The following is a 27,003-nucleotide window of genomic DNA, read 5'->3' as shown; positions in this document are numbered from 1 at the left end:
CGGATAGGGCGGGAGGACGTCATAAGGAAGGACTGAAGGGAAATTGGAAATTCTTCAGAGGGGGTAAAGAGGGATGCTCTGAATAGGTTTGGATGGAGGAGCGTGCGTAGCTGTATTGACCACAAGCAGCTTTTTTGGGAGCAAAAAGGAATTTTTTGTAGCATTAAAACATCAAAAGAATTGGTATTTTTTGTAGACTCGCAAAATATAAAATCCGCTATTTTCAATGCTACCCATCAAAAGCAACGAGCCTAAAAAAAATTTGTCTGATTTTTGAAAAAGGTGAAAAATACCTATAAAGTCAAGTGATCTTAATGAAAATCATCATCAGACTCACCATATCAGATAATACTACAGTAGAGGTTTCAAGCTTCTATCTACAAAATATGGAATGATGTACATTTTGCCAGAAGAAAGATCACAGACTTGTGTTAATCTTTTTTAAAGGATAGATCGCGTCGAACCAATGGTCATAGAAGATCGGTTGACGGCTCATTCAAACGGATGTTAAAAATTTCTAGTGCCTTTGTTAAGGGATCAAAAGGACTTGAGGACAAATAGCCCCACTTCACCCCAAAAATCCGATCAAAATTTGGAGATAACTACTTTGCTCAGCATAGTTGGAAAGATTCAAAAACTTTGCCTCTGGGGATGACCTGACCCTCTCCCCCACCCCAGCTCCTTTGGAAAGGGCTATCAGTTAAGAAATGTGTCCTCTTTATACATAGTATTTGTTATTGGGAAGTATACAGAAATGTTTTTAGGGGAAATTTTCTACGGAGAGGGGTTTTCTAAGGGTAATTTTAGACGAGGGGCTCTTCCGGCCTGACTTGAAAAAAAAAACGACCAGAAATTGAATATTAAAAAACAATATTTTTAAATGAAAGTAAGGAGCGACATTAAAACTTAAAACGAACACAGATTACTCCATATTTGAGGGGGTAATCCCCTCTTCAATCCCTCTGTCTTTACGCTAAAGTTTGACTTTTTTGTCCCAATGCCTTAACGATTGCTGTGAAGCTTTTTACTTACTAAAAAATTGTACTAAAATTGTACTAAAAAATTTTTAATTGTACTAAAAAATTGTACTAAATTTTTTTAGTGTTAACGATAAAGCGAATGAAGAGGGGACAGGCCCCCTCATATAAGGAATAATTTCAACTCGTTTTGAGTTTTACTCCTTACTTTCAGTAGAAAGACGTTTTTTATTTAATGAAATATTAAAAGATTTTTTCGGCTAAAGCGGTTTTGCACTATTTCTGAGATATTTTTTTTTGGCTCAGCTCACTGTATGTAGGATGTTTTACATAAAAGACAAAACATAAAAAAAAATTAATTGCAAGTCGGTCTGCTCAAAAAATATATTTGGCAGAGATTGGCAATTTTTTTTACATCCAGTGCGTTTTTTTTGCAATTAATGCTTGTACGTGGATTGTTTTATAAATGAGAGAAAAGAAATAAAAATTGTCTGCAGGTTTGTTGTCTGCACTCCCCTGTTTCTATAAAAAATTTTAATTGCCAATGAGTAGAAATAGCAATCAAAATCGTAGCAGCATTGGGCAACAGCTAGATTTCTAGATACATTGGATTTTCGCTTCCGACATTCAATCTGTTGGAATCAATGTTTAAGAGTTTAGTTTGTATGCCTTGTTTATCCAAAATTTTTGCCACCAAATTTATTTGCCAACAAAAGGTGGCACATTTTATGCATAGTTTATTTTGTAAAACATGTTTATAAAAAAAAAATTCCGCCAAATTTAATTGCCATCAAAAGGTGGCAAATTTAATGTGTGGTTTAGTTTGTATAAATTGTTTATCCAAAAATTTTGCCAGTAATTTTATTTGCCGCTAAAAGGAGGAACATTTTATGCAGTTTAGTTTTTATATCTTGTTAATCCAAAATTTTTGCCATCAAATTTATTTGGCATCAAAAGGTGGCAGAATTTAGGCACAGTTTAGTTTGTAAATCTTATTTATCCAAAAATTGGCCACTAAATTTAGCTGCCGCAAAAAAATTAAAAATTGTATGCATAGTTTAGTTTGTAGGCTAAACCATGTTTATAAAAAAAAATTCCGCCAAATTTAATTGCCATCAAAAGGTGACAAATTTAATGTGTGGTTTAGTTTGTATAAATTGTTTATCCAAAAATTTTGCCAGTAATTTTAGTTGCCGCTAAAAGGAGGAAAATTTTATACAGTTTAGTTTTTATATCTTGTTAATCCAAAATTTTGCCATCAAATTTATTTGGCATCAAAAGGTGGTAGAATTTAGGCACAGTTTAGTTTGTAACTCTTATTTATCCAAAAATCGTGCCACTAAATTTAGTTGCCGCAAAAAAGGTGAAAAATTACATGCATAGTTTCGTTTGTACACCATGCATAAAAAAAATACAGCATATGATTAAAACTTTAAACCATTTGGCTAGTTAAAGTTAGTGGAGTAGAACCTATCAAATACGCCTCAAATTTTCAGAAAAGGCAGTTTTTGAAACTGAAGGTAACTAAATGATATTTGCATAATTTTATGTTGGTTCTTTCGATATTTGAATGTTTTCAAGCAGGCTACTGTTTTCGATACGGACATTTTCGTTTCAGTATTTCATATCCACTTTTTGTGCCAAATCCTTTATTAATCTCAAATACTCCTCAACATTGGAAAAAACCAATTAAACCTGAGGGCCATAAACATATAATCCCCCTCCTTATTACTCCATGAGAATATTAAAGGAATTATAGTCTCTTTCTATATATATATATATATATATATATATATATATATATATATATATATATATATATATATATATATATACATGGTGTGTCTATATCTCAATCCCCGCTTACGTTTAACTGTACCCTTTAACCTGAAGCATTGTTCAACTTACCCCCCCCCCCCATTAGACCTAACCCTGCTTACTGAACCCTATTTAACTCAATCCTCATTCAACTAACCTAATCTGACACAGTGGCTGAATTGAATTGAGTTGAAATGGAAGTTGAATTGAGTGAAAGATGAGCTAAATAGGGCTGATTTAAGTGAGGGTTGAATGACACGGGGGTTGCGTTGAATAAGGGATAATTTCCATGGGGGTTGAGCTGAATGAGGGTTAAGTTGAACGGTGATTGAGTTACATGGGAATCATATATATATATATATATATATATATATATATATATATATATATATATATATATATATATATATATATATATATATATATATATATATATATATATATATACATATAGTAAAATAGACTTAATTAATAACTATATGATATTACGTCGCACTTGAAAAAACTAATTACAACTGAGACATTTATTTTCAACTTACAAAACTGCATTACCAGTAGAAACCAAGTCTATTTATAGCAATTTAATAGTAGCAGAGATTATCACATCTGATACACTATCTGGTGTTGATTAAAGATAATATATAACCCACAGGAAAAGAAGAGTTAATGATTAATTTTTCAAAAGAGTAGACATTTTTAGATCAGCAATAATAGCTTTGTGAATTACTGTCGAATTCTTTTGAGAGAAAATGCTATTTAATATGTCAACATCTGCCGAAACTATAGTCTAAAGACACATGTAGACTAAATAAAAAGAAGAGACTTTTGGGAAAAGGTGCTATAAAGAACAAGACGGGTATACGCAAGTGGATTGTAAAATGTGTACTGCTTATGAAGGGGGCCTCCAAAATATAAACATGACTCAATCACTCATAAATTAGTTTCAGAGTTAGGGGGATTCTAAAAAGTATCCAAAACATGCAAATTATGGTGTAAACGTAAGAAATAATTTGAAAATAGAATATATTTACATTTTGAATATATCTAGAATACATTAAAATTTAATATATCTTGAGGGGAGGACCCCCACCTCAGGCCACCTGTTCTGTGCATATACCTGCGTAAATTATTCCGCAAATGAAAGGGACTGTCCCCTCCTCAACAGCCCGCTCTTTACGCTAAAGTTCGACTCTTTCTCACAACTATACTATACAAAACAACAAAAAACTTTAGCATAAAGAACGGGGGTTTAAGAGGGGACAGCCCCTTTCATATATGGAATAATTTCTGTTCGTTTTAATGTTTAATGTCGTTCTAAACTTTCGGTAAAAAAAATGTTTTTTTATTTAATTTCTGAACGTTTTTGAATTAATGCAGGTTTTGAATTTGGCTCACCGAACATGAATAAATAAAACGAAATGTGCATACTAATTTTACTTTTTTTTAACTAATAATAACCTTACAATAACCTAAGTTTGATTTGTGTTCCAGATGTTTAAGAATGACTCCTGAATCACAAAGGCTCTTTAATTAGAATAATAACGTTTTTTAAAAGTTATAATAAACATAATAAAACAAGTTTTTTTAACTGAAAGTAAGGAGTGATATTAAAACTTAAAACGAACAGAAATTACTCCGTGTATGGAAGGGGTTGTCCCCTCCGCAGTCCCACGCTCTTTACGCTAAAGTTTTTAATTGTTTTAAAAAGTAGAATTGTGGCAAAGAGTCAAACTTTAGCGTAAAGAGCGTGGGACTGCGGAGGGGACAACCCATTTCATATACGGAGTAATTTCTGTTCGTTTTAAGTTTTAATGTCGCTCCTTACTTTCAGTTAAAAAAACTAGCTTTTTTTATTTAATTTCTGAACGTTTTTGAATTAATGCATGTTTGATTTTGGCTCTCCGCACATCAATTATTGAAATGAAATTAGTATATTAATTTTTTTTTTGGCTAAAACGTCTGTACACTTCCCAATAACCATTACTATATGTAAACACTGGTCAAAGTTTGTAACTTGCAGCCCCTCCCCCAGGAATTGTGGGGGAGTAAGTCATTCCCAAAGACATAGTTATTATGGTTTTCGACTATGCGGAACAAAATGGCTATCTTAAAATTTTAATCTGTTGACTTTTGGAAAAAAATTAGCCTGGGAGGGGGCCTATTTGCCCTCCAATTTTTTTATCACTTAAAAGGGCACTAGAACTTTTCATTTCCGTAAGAATGAGCCCTCTTGCGACACTCTAAGACCACCTGGTCGATACGATGACCCCTGGGGAAAAGAAAAAAACAACAACAAACAAACAAATAAACACGCACCCGTGATTTGTCTTCTGGCAAAAAATATGAAATTCCACATTTTTTTAGATAGGAGCTTGAAATTTTTGCTATAGAGTTCTCTGATATGCCGAATGCGATAGTGTGATTTTCGTTAAGATTCTATGACTTTTAGGGGATGTTTCCCCCTTTTTTCCAAAATAGGGCAAATATTCTCAGGCTCGTAACTTTTGATGACAAAGACTAAATTAATTGGAACTTATATATTTAGAATCAGCGTAAAAATTCGATTCTTTTGATGTATCTTTTAGCATCAAAATTCCGTTTTTTAGAGTTCCGTTTACTATTGAGCCGGGTCGCCCCTTACTACAGTTCTTTACCACGAACTGTTTGAAAAGAAAATAATTCGGTATTTCTGGGCTTCTGACATTATTACTCCTTCGCGGAAGTTAGGCTCAAAATTGAAAAAGGATTATGTTTTTTCTCTGGGCCCCTTCCACCTCTTAGTTCGTTTATTTTCCCGTTAGTTTTCACCTGTTTTCGCTTTATAGTTGTGTTATCTCTTAGCAGTTCTTTCGTTAGTTGAGTTATGGTTGTGGTATATATGTTTTATCGCTCGTATAGTTGTGTTATTTTCAAATTATACTCCATAATAGAGAGGCTCCGAACACCCAGCATTGTATATTAAGCTCTGAATTTGACGTTTTTTTCTAACGTGACCAGATTCGTCCTGCGCCCTTTTCATTGAATTTTTTCCCCCATGGCATATTTCTCCAAGGAAAGATCCTCCCACATAGCCCCCTCCCTCAACCCTACCCCCAAAACCAAAAAAATCCCCCTGAAAACGTCTGTACACTTCCCAATAACCATTATTATATGTAAAAACTGGTTGAAGTTTGTAACTTGCAGCCCCTCCCCCAGGAACTGTGGGGGAGTAAGTCACCCCCAAATACATAGTTATTATGATTTTCGACTATGCTGAACAAAATGGCTATCTCAAAATTTTGATCCGTTGACTTTGGGAAAAAAATGAGCGTGGGAGGGGGCCTAGATGCCCTCCAATTTTTTTGGTCACTTAAAAAGGGCACTAGAACTTTTCATTTCCGTTAGAATGAGCCCTCTTGCGACATTCTAGGACCACTTGGTCGATACGATGACCCCTGGAAAAAAAAAAAAAAAAAAAAAAAAAAAAACACGCACCCGTGATTTGTCTTCTGGTAAAAAATGCAAAATTCCACATTTTTGTAGATAGGAGCTTGAAACTTCTACAGTAGGGTTCTCTGATACACTGAATCTGATGGTGTCATTTTCGTTAAGATCCTACGACTTTTAGGGGGTGTTTCCCCCTATTTTCCTAAATAAGGCAAATTTTCCCAGGCTCGTAACTTTTGATGGGTAAGACTAAACTTGCTGAAACTTATATATTTAAAATCAGCATTAAAATGCGATTCTTTTGATGTAGCTATTGATATCAAAATTCAATTTTTTAGAGTTTTGGTTACTATTGAGCCGGATCGCTCCTTACTACAGTTCGTTACCACGAACTGTTTGATAATAACGTTTTTTAAAAGTTATAATAAACATAATAAAACAAGTTTTATTAACTGAAAGTAAGGAGTGGTATTAAAACTTAAAACGAACAGAAATTACTCCGTGTATGAAAGGGGATGTTCCCTCCTCAAAGCCCCGATCTTTACGCTAAAGTTTGACTCTTTCTCTCAATTCTACTTTATAAAACAGTACATAACTTTAGCGTAAAGAGCGGGACGTTGAGGAAGGAACAGCCAGCCAACAAAATGGCTATCTCAAAATTTTGATCCGTTGACTTCGGGATAAAAATGAGCGTGGGAGGAGGCCTAGGTGCCCTCCAATTTTTTGGTCACTTAAAAAGGGCACTAGGACTTTTCATTTCCGTTATAATGAGCCCTTTCGCGACATTCTAGGACCACTTGGTCGATACGATCACCCCTGGAAAAAACAACAACAACAAACAAACAAACAAATAAACATACATCCGTGATCGGTCTTCTGGCAAAAAATACCAAGTTCCACATTTTTGTAGATAGGAGCTTGAAACTTCTACACAAGGTTCTCTGATACGCTGAATGCGATGGTGTAATTTTCGTCAAGATCCTATAACTTTTGGGGGGTGTTTCCCCCTATTTTCCAAAACAAGGCAACTCAGGTTCGTAAGTTTTTATGAGCAAGACTAAATTTTATGAAACTTATATATTCTAAAATCAGCATTAAAATCCAATTCTTTGATATATTTATTAGTATCAAAATTCCGTTTTTTAGAGTTTCGTTTACTATTGAGCCGGGTCACTCCTTACTACAGTTCGTAACCAAGAACTGTTTGGAAAAGAAACTTCAGCGAAAGGGCGAGGTATTGAGGAGAGGCAACCAATCTCATATACGTAATATTTTCTTTTGATTTTAAGCTTTAATGTTGCTTCTTACTTTCAGTAAAAAAAAAATCTCTTTTTTTATTTAATTTTTGAACGTTTTTGGAATTAATACAGGTTTTGAATTAATGTGGGTTTTGAATTTGGCTCACCGAATATGAATAATGAAAACGAAATTTGCATACTAATTTTGCTTTTTTAAATAATAATAACCTTATAATGACCGAAGCTTGGTTTTTGCTCCAGTTTTTTAAGAATGACTCCTGAATCACAAAGGCTGTTTAATTAGAACAATAACGTCTTCTAAAAGATAAAAAAGAAACTTTAGCGTAAGAGCGAGCTATTGAGGAGAGGCAACCAATCTCATATACCCGACATTTTCTGTTGATTTTAAGTTTTAATGTTGCTTCTTACTTTTAGTTGAAAAATTTGTTTTTATTTAATTGCTGATTGTTTTTAAATAATGTCGGGAAATCCAGCTCCCACTCAATGGAAAATCCCTTACCCCTTGAGAAATTTCTCCGTGGTATAATTTTCCCACATAACTTAAATTAGCGATTTTTGCGGAACTAAATTTGTAAGGCATAGTAACACAAGGAGGTCGAAGCTATCTTTAAGAAAATGAGAGTAAAAAGCTGAACAATTCTCAAATGACTGAAATTCATGAAAGAAAAGATCTTTAAAAGATATACGCCATAATTTGTGTTCGTTTTAAGTTTTAACGTTATTCCTTACTTTCAGTTGGAAAAAACTTTTTTAATTAAATGACAACCACAGGCCGAAGACATAAAATATCTTTGATTTATTATCATATAAAAATTATAGTTATGAGGCTGCTTAAGGTAAAATTAAATGCTAAGATTGGTTGGAAAATAACACGAACAAATTATTGCCCATATGGGCCATTATTTAACAAAATCATATACGTAATAATTTCTATTCGTTTTAAGTTTTAATATTACTCCTTACTTTCAGTTGAAAAAAACTTGTTTTTTTATTTGATTTCCGAGTATTTTTTAAATAATGATGAGAAATAGGGCGTCCCTTTCATGGAAATACTCTTCCCCATGAAAGATTCCTCCGTGGAAAGATCCTCCCATGTAATCCTTTCCCCCAACCCCCAGAAAAAATCTCCCACTTAAAATGTCTGCATACTTCCAATAACCAATAGTAGGCTATGTGTAACAATGGGCAAAGTTAATAACTTGCAGCCCTTCCCCCTGGGACTGCGGGGGATTTAGTCGTCATCAAAGACATAATTATTAGATATTTCGACTATGCTGTACAAAATGGCTATAATCTTAAAATCCTATCCGGTGACTTTGGGGAAAAAGAGCGTGGGAGGGGGCCTAGTTGCCCTTCAATTTTTATTTTCACTAATTAGAGCACTAGAACTTTTAATTTCCGTTCGAATGAGTCCTCTCACGAAATTCTAGGACCCCTGGGTAGATACAATCACCGCTGGGAAAAAAAAACAAACAAATCTAAAAAGGGTTTAAAGCTCTCAAAAAAGGGGTGCAATCTTGATGAAAATCATTCAATGAGATTAAACATGTCTAAAAACCTAAAACCACCATCTAAAAAACATAAAATCTCTTAATTTTCCAGAAGGGTTATTTTCCGTCAGACATCACTAATCATTTTTTCCCCAGGGTGATCACGTCGAACCAGTTGCCGCACATTAATGAAAGAGAGTTCATTCAAACGAAAATTTAAAGATAGACTTTTTAAGAAACAGAAGAGAACATGCTACGGTAAAGTGCCAAGTTCTTATATTTTGGCCCATAAAACATTAGTTTTGGCCTGAACCGGGCCGAATTATTATCGCTCTAAAATTATGAGGATCATTGAAAGGCTAATTATAAGACCTATAATTATTATTACCTATAATTATAAAATAACTATAATAAGTATAAAAGACCTATACTTATTTAGTCTTAGACATCATACTGGCGTGCCAGTATCATGGCACACAATACGGAATCCTATACGGTATATGTTATGCCATATACAATACATGCAAGTCCGCACAAAAAAATACCATTATTATAGACCGGTTATTTAAAACAACACAAATCTACCTATCCAGTACTAATGCTATCCATAAAAGTGAAGCTATTCTCACCACCCTAAGTCTCAAAACTCGAAAAATTCCATAATTTCATTAACATTTTTATCTGAGACGCCCGAATTATCTGCAAAATCCAAATCAAACTTCCATATAGATAGAGCAAAGACCAGGAGGACATGCACAGCAATGAATAGGAAGGCGTTACACCCCCAATATTGTCTTCAAGGAACCCTCTCCCAAGAAAATAGAATATTATGTCTAAAAATGTCTTGAGTTTTAAGCTACTATCCCATAAGTGTCCTCTGATACTCCCAAGATTCTGTCGAAGGAACCCTCTCTATGTTCTAAAAGAGATGAAAAAAATGACTAGGGGTTCAAAACCTCTAGCACCATTCCTATGGCCTTGAACCCATCCAAAACAGAAAACTACCTTACCCCTCGCCAAACCTGAGCATCTGACCATTGAGTGATTTTACATGGCCAAGAGTATACGTAACTAGACAAACAGACACAATTTTAAGTATATCCATAAAACCTGGCTTTCGTCATGGCCATAAAAGACAAAAAGCCAGATGCTAAAAGCGTTTTTGAAGGAGAATTTGCACAATTTAACAGAAATTTTCTGAGTTGAAAAAAACGGGAAAAAACACAGAGCTCAGTTTTCTTATCTAAAGAAAAAAGCAAGAATTTTTTTATTTAAAAGAAAGCAAAACAAAACATGGCCTTACAAAAAATGCTCTGACCAGAAGAAAAAGACGAAGAGTACTTGTACAATAAACGCCCTACCTAATACGATATACGTCCTACCTAATTTTCTTCTATATGCTTCTCTGGCGCTCAGTTCTAATGAAATATACCACAGAAAAATAAAATATAATACTTTAGAAACAAATTTGAGCTATATATTTGCACATTAGGGAGGACAGGGGTGGTAAAATAAAGCGGGTCAACATGCCTAATGTGTTAGGTGCATTTATTTTGCATATTATGTAATAAAAATTGCTTTCGAACTTGACACTGTCCAAATACTTTACCCCCACCCCACCCCTAATGTGCAAATATATAGCCCAAATTATATATTTTCCATCTATTTTGTCACTTCTAGTTGTCTTGTCTCACGCTAAGCTGAAAGAAACTAATGAACAAAAATAAGTTCTATAATACGTCTATGAATGAGCAACTTGAGGGGTAGAGCGTTTATGATATCAGAAGAAGAAAAGGGATATTTACAAGTTAAAAAGAAAAAAGAAAAAAATGCTGAACTTGCCTTAGGGAAAGAATAGTTTGCATAATCCGATGAATTGGCATTTTCAATTAGTAAAATTTGTACAAAGCCCTCAACTACTTCGCAATCTGTCAGGTTCTTCAAACCTTCTGGAGTATTTCGTATATCTACACTTTGACAAACTAAAAGATAAAAACATGCAATGAAGTAAAAAATGTAAAAAATAACATATTAAAAAACATATAAACATATTTTTACATTTACGATTATTATTTTTTAATGTTCACTCCTGATAACTTACACATAAATAAACTGAAATAAATAATTAAAACTTGTTGACACTTTTACAAAAAGACAAAAAACATGTTTAAATAAAAATATTATTTTGACATTTTTGTTAATTGTCCTCTAAAACCTTGATGCTGAGTAAAAACTAAACAAATTTTGTAGATTTTTGTCCGACTCCTACAAAAGTACCAAAATACATAAGTCAACAAATTTTTGTAGGTATGTGTCAAGTTTTCTGGTACCCAAGGCCTCCTCCGCCCACCATATATCCATCAGACCCTCCAAAACTGTCGGCTGCGCTCACCTTAAATATGCTATTAAATAAAAAAAAACTAATTTTTTTAGCTGAAAGTAAGGAGCGACATTAAAACTTATAACGAACAGAAATTACTCCGTATATGAAATGGATTGTCCCCTCCGCAATCCCTCGCTCTTTACGCTAAAGCTTTTAATTGTTTTAAAAAATAGAATTGTGGCAAAGAGTCAAGCTTTAGTGTAAAGAGCGAGGGATTGCGGAGGGGACAACCCATTTCATATACGGAGTAATTTCTGTTCGTTTTAAGTTTTAATGTCGCTCCTTACTTTCAGCTAAAAAAATTAGTTTTTTTTTTATTTAATTTCTGAACGTTTTTGAATTAATGCATGTTTGGTTTTGGCTCTCCTCACATAAATTATTAAAATGAAATTTGTATATTAATTCTTTTTTTGGCTAAATGGCTTTCTCTTAGTTTTGATCAGACGATTTTGAGAAATAAGGGGTGGAGAAGGAGGTCTAGTTGCCCTCCAATTTTTCGGTTACTTAAGAATGCAACTAGAACTTTTAATTTTTAACGAATGTTTTTATTAGTAAAAAATATACGTAACTTAAGAATTAACTTACGTAACAAACTTTCATAATCTTATATTTTTATTATGTATACGAGGGGGTTTGTACCCTCGTTAATACCTCGCTCTTTACACTAAATCGTAAGTTTTGTCCCAATTCTTTAAGAATGACCCCTGAATCAGAAAGGCCGTAGGATAAATAGTTGAAATTACTAAAAATGCTTTAGCATAAAGAGCGAGGTATTTATCTCCTCCTAAATAACTCGCTCTTTATGCTAAAGTATTTTTAGAACCCCTCATATGCGCAATAATCTCTGTTCGTTTTAAGTTTCAATGCTACCCCTTCCTTTCATTTGAAAAAACGTTTTCATATTTATTGTTCATTGTTTTCTTATAGTAATGCTAGAAAATCCTGCGCCCTTTTCATTGAATTTTTCTTCCCCCATGACAGATTCCTCCAAGGAAAGATCCTCCAACATAGCCCCCTCCCCTCAGCCCCACCCCCAAACAAAATAAAATCCCCCTGAAAACGTCTGTACACTTTCCCAATAACCATTACTATATGTAAACACTGGTCAATGTTTGTAACTTGCAGCCCCTCCCCCAGGGATTGTGGGGGAGTAAGTCATCCCCAAAGACATAGTTATTATGGCTTTCGACTATGCTGAACAAAATGGCTATCTCAAAATTTTGATTCGTTGACTTTGGGAAACAAATGAGCGTGGGAGGGGGCCTAGATACCCTCCAATTTTTTTGGTCACTTAAAAAGGGCACTAGAACTTTTCATTTCCGTTAGAATGAGTCCTCTTACGACATTCTAGGACCACTTGGTCGATACGATGACCCCTGGGGAAAAGAAAAAAAAAACAACAAAAAAAAACAAAAAAAAAAACAAATAAACACGCACCCGTGATTTGTCTTCTGGCAAAAAATACAAAATTCCACATTTTTGTAGATAGGAGCTTGAAACTTCTACAGTAGGGTCCTCTGATACGCTGAATCTGATGGTGTCATTTTTGTTAAGATACCACGACTTGTTAGGGGGTGTTTCCCCCTATTTTCTTAAATAAGGCAAATTTTCTCAGGCTCGTAACTTTTGATGGGTAAAACTAAACTTGATGAAACTTATATATTTAAAATCAGCATTAAAATGCGATTCTTTTGATGTAGCTATTGATATCAAAATTCAATTTTTTAGAGTTTTGGTTACTATTGAGCCGGGTCGCTCCTTACTACAGTTCGTTACCACGAACTGTTTGATAATAATACACACTAGCCATTACCGATAAAAAATATAAGAAAATTTACATAAAAAAGTATAAAATCTCAATTTAATTGTTAAAAGTCGCCACATAATTATCACAATTTTTTGTTTAAATGACTATTCTTTTTTGTACTATAATTAGCACCTTAGTTTATTGCGGATGCCTTAAAAACTTCACACTATTTTTGCTGATGTAAAAATTGATTTCCAAAATATTATCATTAAATGGAATATTTTCCAAAAACCATCTTTTAAAATCCCAAACTAGAGACAAAAAAAGCTGTGCAAAATTATAAGAAATTGTCAGTCAACTTATTAGAGCTATGAGCAATTACGTTCAAATTACTACCAATTTCTTTTCAAATAATGCTTAGCACCAACTTTATTTAGTATAATTCAAAATACAATGTTTACTGGTTTTTACAAAAATAGACTTTTTTTCTGTATAACTAAATAGCACTATTACGCAAAATGTTTCGCAAAGCCACAATTCGAAATTCCAGACGAACACGGAAAAATGAAATAAAAAAATGGCAAACCAATAATTATCTGATGTAACGTCGGGCCCTGGAGCGGAAACCGAAGCTAAATTATCTAAGTAGAAAATTACGGCAAAACTATGTCAAATTTGTCCGTTGGAGTCGCTGTCTATGATTAGTTACTTTCGCACATTGTCTGATCTTTTAACAGAAGGGAAATCCCCTTTCAAGAAACACTGAAGGTCCTCGGCTTTCTTTTTCGCTAGTTGTAAAGGAAGTTTGATTCGCTTATCCTGCCTCAATAAAAACCCCAATAAAATATTCCGTGTAAATACACAGAAGAATGTTTCTCCCTGTTTAATTCAAATTTTAGCGAATCAGGGATCTTATAGTATTTCATTAACTGAAAGTGAAGATTAAGTGACGCACATTAACAAGCGTCCCTTCTATCTTGGCCTCCGACCAAGAGCTTATCCAGGATTTTAGTCGAACGGGGGGGGGGCAAAAAAAATGGAAAACGTATCAAAATTGTTTATTTTCATTTTTCCTACGTCGCCTTGCCTCCAACAATAAGCATACTTAAGACTAACCAATTGGGGGGGGGGGGTACACTACACATACAACACCGAACAATTTACCGTGAAGGGCACACTAGGTTACACTCCCATCTATTTTGACGTGGACTTGTCAGTTTTAATTGATGATGAATTGAGCCCTCGCTCAAGATTCTGCGACCAAGATTCACAAAAGAAAGAAAATACAAGGGAGGATAGCCAATAAATAGCACGTTTTCGCTGCTAGGTTCTTTTCAGGATCCACCGGTACTTGTAAGGATAAGTGAAAGGAAGGAGCAAAAGAGTGCCATACATGAGGAGTCACACCGCACTGGGGACTTAAGGTTTTAAGTGGGGGTTCTGGCTTTTTATATGCCCGAGGAAAAATATTGATCAGCACACCGCTCCCCCTATCTCCCACCGAATTTTCAGGACAATTTTAACAAAAATTCCATTACTAACAAAATTATACCATATTTATTAATTTTTAATATATCATTTAAATTATTTAATTATTATTATTTCATTATGTTTAATTTACTGTATTAATTAATTAATAGTATATCAATTATTTCCTTTATTAACTCGCCCTCTGCTTTATTTTAGTAAAAATGAAATTTCAAATTAGAAAATGATTAGGCCTATAGCCGTTAGGTTGTTCAATTAGTACGATTTGGTGGCCTACTTGAGATTGAGTTCTATCCATCCACTGAATTATATTTGTAAAATTTTCTTGAATTTTCTTAAAAGTTGGTTGAAAATCATTGAAAAAAGAAAAATTCTCTATTTCTTAAGAAATTTTGGATCATTCTCCATGAAAAAGTCTACGCAAACACCATAATTTTAGCTTAGTAAATAGATAGATCTGACCCTAATAAATCCAGCAACATAAGTATATTGCCCCTTCGCTGCAATTTACAGCTATAGGCTCGTCACAAAATTACTCGTTTCAGAGGGAGCATAAACCTTGAAGAACAGATTTTTAAGACGCCGGACCACACTTTGGCCGAAAAAAATGTTAAAAAAAAAGTGTTCCGAAAGACGTCATCCCTGAAAACCCGTTTGTTGATTCCTTTAAAAAGGATATCCAAAATACACAACTCTGGGGGGAGAACCTAAGTGGCACCAGTGGCACATCAGCCCTAAGTTTTTGGCGGCAAGACGACACTAATTTTGTCCTAAAAATACTTCTAAGGGGCCATTTCAGGATCCTCTAGTCCCGTGATTCCCAACGAGGGGTTTCCCACCGGTGCGGCGTGGTATTATTTTGGTGGGTCATGGGCAGGACATACACCCTTTGACTGATTATTAAATAGTTTGAAGTAACGAACTGAAAGTAAGGAGCGACCCGGCTCAATAGTAGCAGAAACTCTAAAAAACGGAATTTTGATACTAGTAGATAGATACACAAAAAGAATCGAATTTTTATGTTTATTTTAAATGCATAATTTTCATCAAGTTTAGTCTTACCCACCAGAAGTTACGAGCCTGAGAAAGTCTGCCTCATTTTCAAAAAATGGGGCACACTCCCTAAAAGGCATAGATTCTCAATAAAAATCACACCATCAGAATCAGCGTATCAGAGAACCATACTGTTGAGGTTTCAAGCTCACGAAGAAAGATTCACGAAGAAAGATCACGGATGTGTGTTTATTTATTACCTTTTCCCCCAAAGGTGATAGTATCGACCCAGTGGTCCTGGAGTGTCGCGAGAGGGCTCATTCGAATGGAAATTAAAAGTTCTAGTGCCATTTTTAAATGACCAAAAAACTGGGGGGCAACTAGGCCCCCTCTAGCGCTAAATTAATATCTAATTAAATACCAATAATTAACCAAAAATAGAATAAACACATCCCCTCCAAATGCCACAGCGTGACATTGAAGAGGGATAACCAAACAAATCCACAAGAAAATTAACATTAACCTCAGAAGGAGTTTAAAAATAAAATACAACTACAACATCATGTACCTTGCCACCACTAACTTAACACAACACTCAGCTCCTTCCTTAACACACATCAATCAAAATAAAACGCTAAATTTAATTATTTAATACCGCTTTAATCTATCATCTATGCATCCTATTAAATTAATAATTAAATCATAATTAGGAAACAATTCATTCTTCAACAGCTTTTTAAATTCCTTTAAAACACTAATTTTAATATTTGCATTTAGCGAATTCCATAACTTGACTTGAGAAAACCCTGACCTAGACGTAACTAAATTATTAACATAAATTTTATTCGTTGACGATTCATATACATTTAAATAGTAAAAAACATACATAAGTGTCGTAATGACGTCATATATTGTATAAAACGTGTTGTATTCAGACAATATTTTTCAAAGATACCAAGTTAAGTGCCTTTTAAAGCTTCCTTTAGGTGAACACAGGCAAAAGGTACTTGTGTATTATTCAGAACACACTCAATAAGTGAAGTTAAGTTCTTTCGTGAAACAAACTACGATGCAGGTGCATTTTAATTAAATATTTTATATATATAGAGTAGGTTAGGTTAGGTATTTGATATAAAGCACCCCCCCCCCCTAATGTGGAAATATATATCCCAAACTTTTGATAAAACATTTTAATCAAATATTTCATATATAGAGGTAGTTAGGTTCGGTTAAGTTAGGTGTTTCATATAATGCACTCCCCCCCCCCCTAATGTGCAAATATATAGGCCAAGCTTTTGATAAAGCTAACGAAATAAAACAAAATATGATGAAAATAACAGTTTTTCTTTATTGGGAAAACTGTAAAATTACAACTTAAAAATCTTTAATTCATAATCCATGTTCAGACACAATCTTCTATTACTATGCGTAGCAAACTAAATTGAGTTTTGTCTTTGTGGCTATGAAACCGGATTTTCTCAGCAAAATTCTTGAGTGTGTTTTGAACTGAATCAATTGAATAGTGAACAAGTACCAAATGGTTAATTAAAATGTACCTTCATCGTAGTTTGTTTCACGAAAGAACCTAACTTTACTTATTGAGTGTGTTCTGAATAACACACAAGTACCAGGCAAAATTTAATAACAAAATTTAAATATTACGAGGAGGACGTCAGGATTTTAGAAATGCCTAGGTCGGGCTCAAAATCCGTTTGGAACACCTACACCATCCCTAGGTAAAATAATTAAGAGTGCACACAGGTTATTTTAGGCTTGTCTCTTAACAGTATCATTACCCACGAAAATTGCCGAAACAGTAATATCTTAGCGTCATATTAATCAATACAATATTTGAGTGTAACTTTCACACGAATATTGTCATTTAAGCCACTGCGTTCAACAAAAAATATGCGTAACCTTTTTAGGATAAATAATTGACGGAATCCCGTTTTACCGATAATAAGCAGGTTTGAAGGATGTACGCCACCTCCCAGTAGGTGGCTACATCATCTGCCCTAATAAATAACTTCATCTGTCAGACAGGTCTATTTTTAGCTCAGTCTTGCGATATTACGTTCTAAAAGAAGGGTTGTTTCTATCCATTCGAGTTTTTGACGTGAATTATTAGTTGAGACTCGGTTATTACTTCAATTTTAGATTTAACCACTAAGGCGAGCTATATGCTAAGGGGGAAGTCCCGGCTGCATATAGGCGATTGTATAGACCAGTGTTTCCCAATCTTTTCCCGCCACGGTCCGGTAAGAGGTTTCACTAATTTCCGTTAGACCACTTTAAGAAAAAAAAACTATTTATAAGACAAATTTTATTTTCAAATAAAATTAAGTTACTTGTTTGCTTATTCCATATAATAAAATTTAAAACCAATTATAGAAAATATAAAAAAGGGTAAAATCTTACTGAGCAAAGGCGTATCTAGGAATTTGTTCCGGGAAGGATACAAAAAACTACAAAACGCATGAAAAATATGTTCATATGCATTTTTGCTACTCTTAACAAGTTAGAAAAAAAATTGAAGGTGGAAAGGGGTTAAACCCAGCACTGGCAGATTCAGGGGGCTGGGGAGATCCCGCCCCAAGATTTTTTCTGATGCCCTCATTCCTTGTTTTTTTTTTCTCTTTTTCATTATTTTTTAAACAAATTTGTCAATTTGGTCAATTATTGGCGTCCTTGTCACATTAACCCCAGTCTTGCTTATTGGCACTCTTGTCGCATTGCCCTCCCCCAGGATTTTGCTCTAGATCTGCCTCTGAAACCCGGTATTGACCGAAAAAGGGAATCGATCGAAGGGTCGTTTTCTTGCAAAAAAAACATACACCGGGACAGAGGTGTCAACTGGGAGGAGGAGGGGAGCCAGAACATTCCCTTTAAGTTCAAATTGTTATTTGACTTCGTTTCTGCTCGAGTTAGGTTCTATCATGGCTCTTTACTAGAGCCTTTACATGGCTCTTTTCTTCATCTTTGTAAAACAACTTTTTAGAAAAAAAAATTTCAAAACTGATAACTGTTCATCTTTAATTGGCATATTATTATTGGTTAAACTGTTGTTTTATTTCTTTAAAATTTTTCCGCTTGTGAATGTAAAGAAGAATCTTTTGATTTTTTTTCTTAGTTTTTCTGCTAGCGAAATCAAATATGTGAAGGAAAATCTGTTGTTTTTTTTTTCTTTACGTTTTTCTGCTTGTGAATTAAAGCATGCGAAGGAAAATCTGTTTATTTTTTTTTCTTTAAGTTTTTCTGCTTGTGAATTAAAACATGCGACGAAAAATATGTTGAGCTTTTTCTTTGAGTTTTTCTGCTTGAGAATGAAAATATATAAAGGAGAATATGTTTAGTTTTTTAGTTTTTCTGCTTGCAAATTAATATATGTGAAGGAAAGTCTGCTGATTTTTTTTTTCTTTAAGTTTTTCTGCTTGTGAATTAAAACATGCGAAGTAAAATATGTTGAGTTTTTTCTTTTAGTTTTTCTGCTTGTGAATTAAAATATATAAAGGAGAATCTGTTTAGTTTTTTATTTTCTGCTAGCAAATTAAAATATGTGAAGGAAAATCCATTGATTTTTTTTTCTTTAAGTAAGGAAAATCCATTGTTTTTTTTTTTCTTTTAGTTTTTCTGATTGTGAATTAAATATGTATTAAATAAAAAAAACAAGTTATTTCAACTGAAAGTAAGGAGCGACATTAAAACTTAAAACGCACAAAAATTACTTCATATATGAAAGAGGCTGCTTCCTCATCAACGCCCCGCTCTTTACGCTAAAGTTTGACTCTTTCTCTCAATTATTCTTTTTAGAACAGTAAAAAACTTTAGCGTAAAGAGCGGGGCGTTGATGAGGAAGCAGCCTCTTTCATATATGAAGTAATTTCTGTGCGTTTTAAGTTTTAATGTCGCTCCTTACTTTCAGTTGAAAAAACTTGATTTTTTTATTTAATTTCTGAACGTTTTTGAATCAATGCATGTTTTGATTTTGGCTCTCCGCAGAGGAATAATCAAAACAAAATTTGCATATTTTTTTTTTTTTTTTTTGGCTAAATGGCTTTCTCATAATTTTGATTGAATGATTTTGAGAAAAAAAGAGCGGGGGACGAAGCCTAGTTGCCCTCCGATTTTTTGGTTAATTAAAAAGGCAACTAGAACTTTTAATTTTTTACGAATCTTTTTATTGGTAAAAGATTTACGTAACTTATAAATTAGCTTACGTAAAGAACTTTTGTATTCTCATCTTTTTATTACATATATGAAGGGATTCACCCCATCGTCAGTACCTCGCTCTTTACACTAAAGCTTAAATTTTATCCCAATTCATTAAGAATGACCCCTGAATCACAAAAGCCGTAGAATAAATAGTTGAAATTACTAAAAATACTTTAGCGTAAAGAGCGAGGTATTAGAAGGAGGTGAGCCCCTCATATGGGTAATAATTTCTGTTTGTTTTAAGTTTTATTGCTGTTCCTTACTTCCAGCTGAAAAAGCTTTTTCACATTTATTTTTTAATTGTTTTTTTTTTTAAATAATGCTAGTAAATCCTGCTCTCCCTTCATGGAAATTTTCTTCTCCCATGACAAATTCTCGATGGAAAGTTCCCCCAGCGTATCCCCCTCTTCTCAACCCCTCCCCCCAACCAAAAAAAATCCTCCTGAAAACGCTTGTATACTTCCCAATAACCATTACTATATGTAAGCACAGGTCAAAGTTTGTAACTTGTTGCCCCTCCCACGGGCACTGTGGGGGAGTAAGTCGTCCTCAAAGACATAGTTATAAAGTTTTTCGACTACGTTGAATAAAATGGCTATCTCAGAATTTTGATCCGTTGACTTTGGGAAAATAATTAGCGTGGGAGGGGGCCTAGGTGTCCTCCAATTTTTTTGGTCAATTAAAAAGGGCACTAGAACTTTTCATTTCCGTTAGAATGAGCCCTCTTGCAACATTCTAGGACAACTGGGTCGATACGATCACCCCTGGGAAAAAAACAAACAAAAAAAAAAACAACAAAAAAACAAAAAAACAAATAAACACGCATCCGTGATCTGCCTTCTGACAAAAAATGCAAAATTCCACATTTTTGTAGATAGGAGCTCGAAACTTCTAAAGTAGGGTTCTCTGATACGCTGAATCTGATGGGGTGATTTTCGTTAAGATTCTATGACTTTTAGGGGGTGTTTCCCCCTATTTTCTAAAATAACGCAAATTTTCTTAGGCTCGTAACTTTTGATGGGTAAGACTAAACTTGATGAAACTTGTATATTTAAAACCAGCATTAAAATGGGATTCTTTTGATGTAGCTATTGGTATCAAAATTCCATTTTTTAGAGTTTTGGTTACTATTGAGCCGGGTCGCTCCTTACTACAGTTCGTTACCACGAACTGTTTGAAAGAAGAATCTGTTCATTTTTTTCCGCTTGTGACATAAAATATGTGAAGAAAAATCAGTGTTTTTTTTTTTTTTTTGCTTTAAGTTTTTATGTTTGTGAATTAAACATACGAAGGAATTTTTTTTTTCTTTAAGTTTTTGTGCTTGTGAATTAAAAGATACAAAAGAAAATCTGTTGATATTTTTCTTTTAGTTTTTCTGTTTGTAAATTAAAATATGTAAAGGAAAATTTGCTGATTTTTTTTTTCTGCTTGCGAATTAAAACATGCGAAGGAAAATCCATTGTTTTTTTTTCTTTTAGTTTTTCTGCTTGTAAATTTAATATGTATTAAATAAAAATAACAAGTTTTTTAAATGAAAGTAAGGAGCGACATCAAAACTTAAAACGAACAGAAATTAATTTTTTTCTGCTAGTGAATTATACCATCCGCAAACACTCCCTACAACCTTCAACTTGACCCCCCCCCCTGTTCCCGAGATATCATACGATAATTCCATCAAGTTTTAACCTCTTGGATGGCAGTTTAATACATTGTCTTTAGATTTTCCTAACTACTTCCCCGTGGGAGTATTTAGGAAATTGAATTCAAGTTTTCAATGGAGAAAAAGTGCCAAAATTCTTAGGCCTATTGGAGACACATATTTGTTGGCTAACTATTGGATATGAATTTAGTAGATTGGATTCATCACGGGTCGTCCGATGATGATCTATGTAAAAAGACTATCAACTTTATTCATATTTATGACCCTCTATAGCCTTTTTTCCATATTGATACTGGTTAATTAGTTCATACTGTCTTTTGTTAGTTTGAATTTTTTTCACTGTTTATCGTTTTTGTTTTTGTTTATTTATAGTACTCCGTACTTTGTGTTTTTATACTTTTACGGGCAATAAAGTTCATTCATTCATTCATATATATTGCAAAAAAATATATTGCTCTTTTTAATAATATTTTCATACAACGGAATAACTTCAGGCTAGAATTACTGAAAAGTTGGTTTGTTCAGAGTGGGCGTTTTGATTTTATACGAATGATTTATATTATAAACAGAAGGCCAAAAAAAACTGTCTTTCCGGAAATTGAAATACTAAGTTTCTATTAAACAAAGTTTTCACAGAATGTAAGTAATCTACGTCACTCCTGTGTAAATATTGACGTTACTGGTTAATGTCTTTCCCTGTATTAAAAATACACGTCTTTAAGCAAAGTTGAGGACGGCTGTAGATTTTATTTAGCAGATATTAAGAGCGAAACTACAGCCAGGGGTGCTAAATGTGAGGGGGGTCAACCACCTCCTAGAATCTGAAAAAATACCTTCTTTGCTAATTTCATTAGAAACAAAAAAAAAACCCTGGGTTTAAAAATACATTTTTTATATCATCATTGGAAAAATCGAAGGAATCCTTGCCTCCCCCCCACACTTTTGTGAATTGGCACCCCTAACTACAAGTCAAAAATGCGATTTAAGTACATATATAAACTGGAATCATCTAGATGCATCAAAGTTCCTCTCTCCAGGATGGCTTCACTGCATCTAGAGATCTATATTGCCGTAAAAATACAAAATCACGTAAAATGTTACCTTAAAAAATTATTCCACCTATAAAAACGAGGATCATTCTAAACGATCTTTCTGAGGTCTTCAAGAAGGGGGAAGGGGCATCTGAATCAGGAAATGTAAAGGACTAGATAGACGCAGTGCTCTTTAAAGCATTATCCGAGCTGACGTACATGCAAAACAATAACCTGGCTTTTTCACAGAAAAGCCAATGTTTTCTAATTTGGCAAATATTTGTATTAGGTAAACAGATCATTTAAAGAAGAAAATTTACTAGTCTAAGGCTTCATTAAGCTAATTAAATTAAAATGGATGGAGTTAAGCATTTAAGAGATCGTTAACCCAGTCAGAGTCGGCTGACGTTGTTTGCAGCAAACTAAACTCACTGACTTCGCTTAGCTCTCACTCAGCTGACTTTGCCTGAAAAGGGAAAATTGAGACAAGTCTTTACCGTCTCGCTGGTAATTTGGTTTGGAACGGGGGTCAGTCGTGTGACTATGTAAGCCCAGAGTCGACCCAGCTCGAAATGGCTACCCGAGATCTCTGGGGGGAAAACATGGCTATCGTCGGATGATTTGCCCCCAACCACGCTTTGCACTTCCAGCCGAAGGCAGTGAATCAGGAGATAGGTACCTGTAACGCACACAGTCAGCATGTGGGAAGTTTGTTACCATCTCCTGTATTAAAAATTCAGATGGTCAATTTCTCGGTTTACTCCTGCGCGCGACCCATGAGCACATATCCCTAGAGCTATTGAAAAGGTTGTAAGAGAACATCGCTTATTCAGGAATGGGGATGAGCTGAAAGGTATTTGCCGCTTCTCTTTTCTCTTTTTTTATTATTTATAAGCAGTTGTTGGTAAAACGAAGATTTTTTCAAAGGCATCAGGATAAGGCAAAAACCGATTTGACGTCAAAAGATCCAATTCCTAACTACTTCTGTATGAGATTTCGAAGAATTTCAAGCTCTTTTCCAAAACTCTCATAAAATTATTTTGTCGCTACTTTTCACAAGTTTAACATCGATAATACCCAATATTCAACATAGCTTATTGCAATCAATTGAAAATAGCTATATTGATTGCGGGGTAGCTACTCTTCCAGAATGTGCATAAAATGGTGATTCTTTTGTATTTGAAAATATATTTAAAAACATACTCTTTTTATTTTTGGTTACTATAGGCTACACTATGGTTTCCTGTTCACAAGGCTGCAGCTATTACTGCAACCATGAAATTAGGGCAAACGCCATTGTAGAAAAAAAAAACATAGAGATCTATAATTATAAATCCTAAATGAATTAATAAATTCATTAATATAAGACAAACAGATAAAACCAATCGATAAAAAACGTGTTTATTTGAGGAGGAAAGGTGGGGCACCGCACCTCTCGAAATCAGAAGTTTTCTTGGATACCTGGGCACTTCTTATTAATATTATCAATTTCTTTATTTTAGAATTTAAAGAGAACAAAATAGGTATAGTTTAGATAAAACAGTGGAAAAAAACAGCAACAAACTTTAAATAATAAAAATACGAATATTTCGACTCTGCGTCCTGGAGTCTTTGCCAACGGGGAAAAGGTGAAAATTGAAGCAAATTCAACGTAAAACATAAAGAGAAAACAAAAAAACTCACAAAACAAAACAAACAATTAAACAAAACTCACATCTTAATAACTTCCAAAATGCTGCAATTTAGATGTGAATTATATTTATTTGTTCGTTCTGTTTTCATGTGTTTTTTGTTTTGTCTTTTTCTTTACATGTTATGTTTTAAATAATTTTAACTTTTTTCCCCGTTGATAAAGGCTTTTTATCATTTTTATTATTCAAAGTTTTTTTTTGATGTTTGTTGCTTTTTAATTAAATCATACCCGTTTTTCTCTCTTAAATTCCGTAAATGGAAGAGCAGTGTGGTCTAAGATATTTTTTATTATTCCCCAGCCTGTATTTTTTTTTATTGACCTCCTCCAATAATGTTCCGTAAAAACGTAAAAAATAACGTAAAAATAATAACGTAAAAAAAGTAACGTAAAAAAATAACGTAACGTAAAAATAATAACGTAAATTAACGCTAAAGTTTTTAATTGTTTTAAAAAGTAGAATTGTGGCAAAGAGTCAAACTTTAGCGTAAAGAGCGAGGGACTGCGGAGGGGACAACCCATTTCATATACGGAGTAATTTCTGTTCGTTTTAGGTTTTAATGTCGCTCCTTACTTTCAGTTGAAAAAACTAGTTTTTTTTTATTTAATTTCTGAACGTTTTTGAATTAATGCATGTTTGATTTTGGCTCTCCGCACATAAAATATTGAAATGAAATTAGTATATTAATATTTTTTTGGCTAAATGGCTTTCTCTTAGTTTTGATCAGACGATTTTGAGAAATAAGGGTTGGGGAAGGAGGCCTAGCTGCCCTCCAATTTTTCGGTTACTTAAAAAGCTACTAGAACTTTTAATTTTCAACGAACGTTTTTATTAGTAAAAAAAATACGTAACTTAAGAATTAACTTACGTAACAAACTTTTATATTCTTATATTTTTATTATGTGTACGAGGGGGTTTGTAAACTCGTTAATACCTCGCTCTTTACACTAAATCATAAGTTTTGTCCCAATTCTTTAAGAATGATCCCTGAATCAAAAAGGCCGTAGAATAAATAGTTGAAATTACTAAAAATATTTTAGCATAAAGAGCGAGGTATTTATATCCTCCTAAATACCTCGCTCTTTATGCTAAAGTATTTTTAGAACCCCTCATATGCGTAATAATCTCTGTTCGTTTTAAATTTCAATGCTATTCCTTACTTTCATTTGAAAAAACGTTTTCATGTTTATTATTTCATTGTTTTTTTTATAGTAATGCTAGAAAATCTTGCGCCCTTTTCATTGAATTTTCCTTCCCCCATGACATATTCCTCAAAGGAAAGATCCTCCCACAAAGCCCTCTCCCATCAACCCCACCCCCCAAACCAAAAAATCCCCCTGAAAACGTCTGTACACTTCCCAATAACCATTACTATATGTAAACACTGGTCAAAGTTTGTAACTTGCAGCCCCTCCCCCAGCGATTGTGGGGGAGTAAGCCATTCCCAAAGACATAGTTATTATGGTTTTCGACTATGTGGAACAAAATGGCAATCTCAAAATTTTAATCTGTTGACTTTTGGAAAAAAATAGCGTGGGAGGGGGCCTATTTGCCCTCCAATCTTTTTATCACTTAAAAAGGGCACTAGAACTTTTTATTTCCGTAAGAATGAGCCCTCTTGCGACACTCTAAGACCACTTGGTCAATACGATGACCCCTGGGGAAAAGAAAAAAAAAACAACAAACAAACAAATAAACACGCACCTGTGATTTGTCTTCTGGCAAAAAATATGAAATTCCACTTTTTTTTAGATAGGAACTTGAAATTTTTGCTATAGAGTTCTCTGATATGCCGAATGCGATAGTGTGATTTTCGTTAAGATTCTATGTCTTTTAGGGGATGTTTCCCCCTTTTTTCGAAAATAGGGCAAATTTTCTCAGGCTCGTAACTTTTGATGGGTAAAACTAAACTTGATGAAACTTGAGCCGGGTCGCTCCTTACTACAGTTCTTTACCACGAACTGTTTGAAAAGAAAATAATTCGGTATTTCGGGGCTTCTGACATTATTACTCCTTTGCGGAAGTTAGGCTCAAAATTGGAAAAGGATTATATTTTTTCTCTGGGCCCCTTCCACCTCTTAGTTCGTTTATTTTCCTGTTAGTTTTCACCTGTTTTCGCTTTATAGTTGTGTTATCTCTTAGCAGTTCTTTCGTTTTTTGAGTTATGGTTGTGGTATATGTTTTATCGCTCGTATAGTTGTGTTATTTTCAAATTATACTCCATAATAGAGAGGCTCCGAACACCCAACATTGTATATTAAGCTCTGAATTTGACGTTTTTTTCTAACGTGACCAGATTTGTCCTGCGCCCTTTTCATTGAATTTTTTCCCCATGACATATTTCTCCAAGGAAAGATCCTCCCAAATAGCCCCCTCCCTCAACCCTACCCCCAAAACCCGAAAAATCCCCCTGAAAACGTCTGTACACTTCCCAATAACCATTATTATATGTAAACACTGGTTGAAGTTTGTAACTTGCAGCCCCTCCCCCAGGGACTGTGGGGGAGTAAGTCATCCCCAAATACAAAGTTATCATGATTTTCGACTATGCTGAACAAAATGGCTATCTCAAAATTTTGATCCGTTGACTTTGGGAAAAAAATGAGTGTGGGAGGGGGCCTAGATACCCTCCAATTTTTTTGGTCACTTAAAAAGGGCACTAGAACTTTTCATTTCCGTTAGAATGAGCCCTCTTCCGACATTCTAGGACCACTTGGTCGATACGATGACCCCTGGAAACAACAAATAAACACGCACCCGTGATTTGTCTTCTGGCAAAAAATGCAATAGTCCATATTTTTGTAGATAGGAGCTTGAAACTTCTACAG

The 27,003-nt window shown here is 34.1% G+C and overlaps 1 protein-coding gene across 2 annotated transcripts in view; it reads right to left on the bottom strand.

The window, feature by feature from the left end:
* Positions 1–27,003, bottom strand: part of LOC136038269 (insulin-like peptide receptor) — a 258,331-nt gene that overhangs the window by 166,070 nt on the left and 65,258 nt on the right. For both annotated transcript variants that reach the window (XM_065721386.1, XM_065721387.1), the window contains exon 3: positions 10,813–10,952. In XM_065721386.1, coding sequence (XP_065577458.1) covers positions 10,813–10,952 — 140 coding nt within the window. The remainder of the gene's footprint in view (positions 1–10,812; positions 10,953–27,003) is intronic.

This window comes from Artemia franciscana, chromosome 17 (genome assembly GCF_032884065.1).
Source record: "Artemia franciscana chromosome 17, ASM3288406v1, whole genome shotgun sequence".
NCBI lineage: Eukaryota > Metazoa > Arthropoda > Branchiopoda > Anostraca > Artemiidae > Artemia > Artemia franciscana.
Note: the sequence above shows the minus strand (reverse complement) of the source record. Positions and strands in the feature narration are given on the sequence as shown.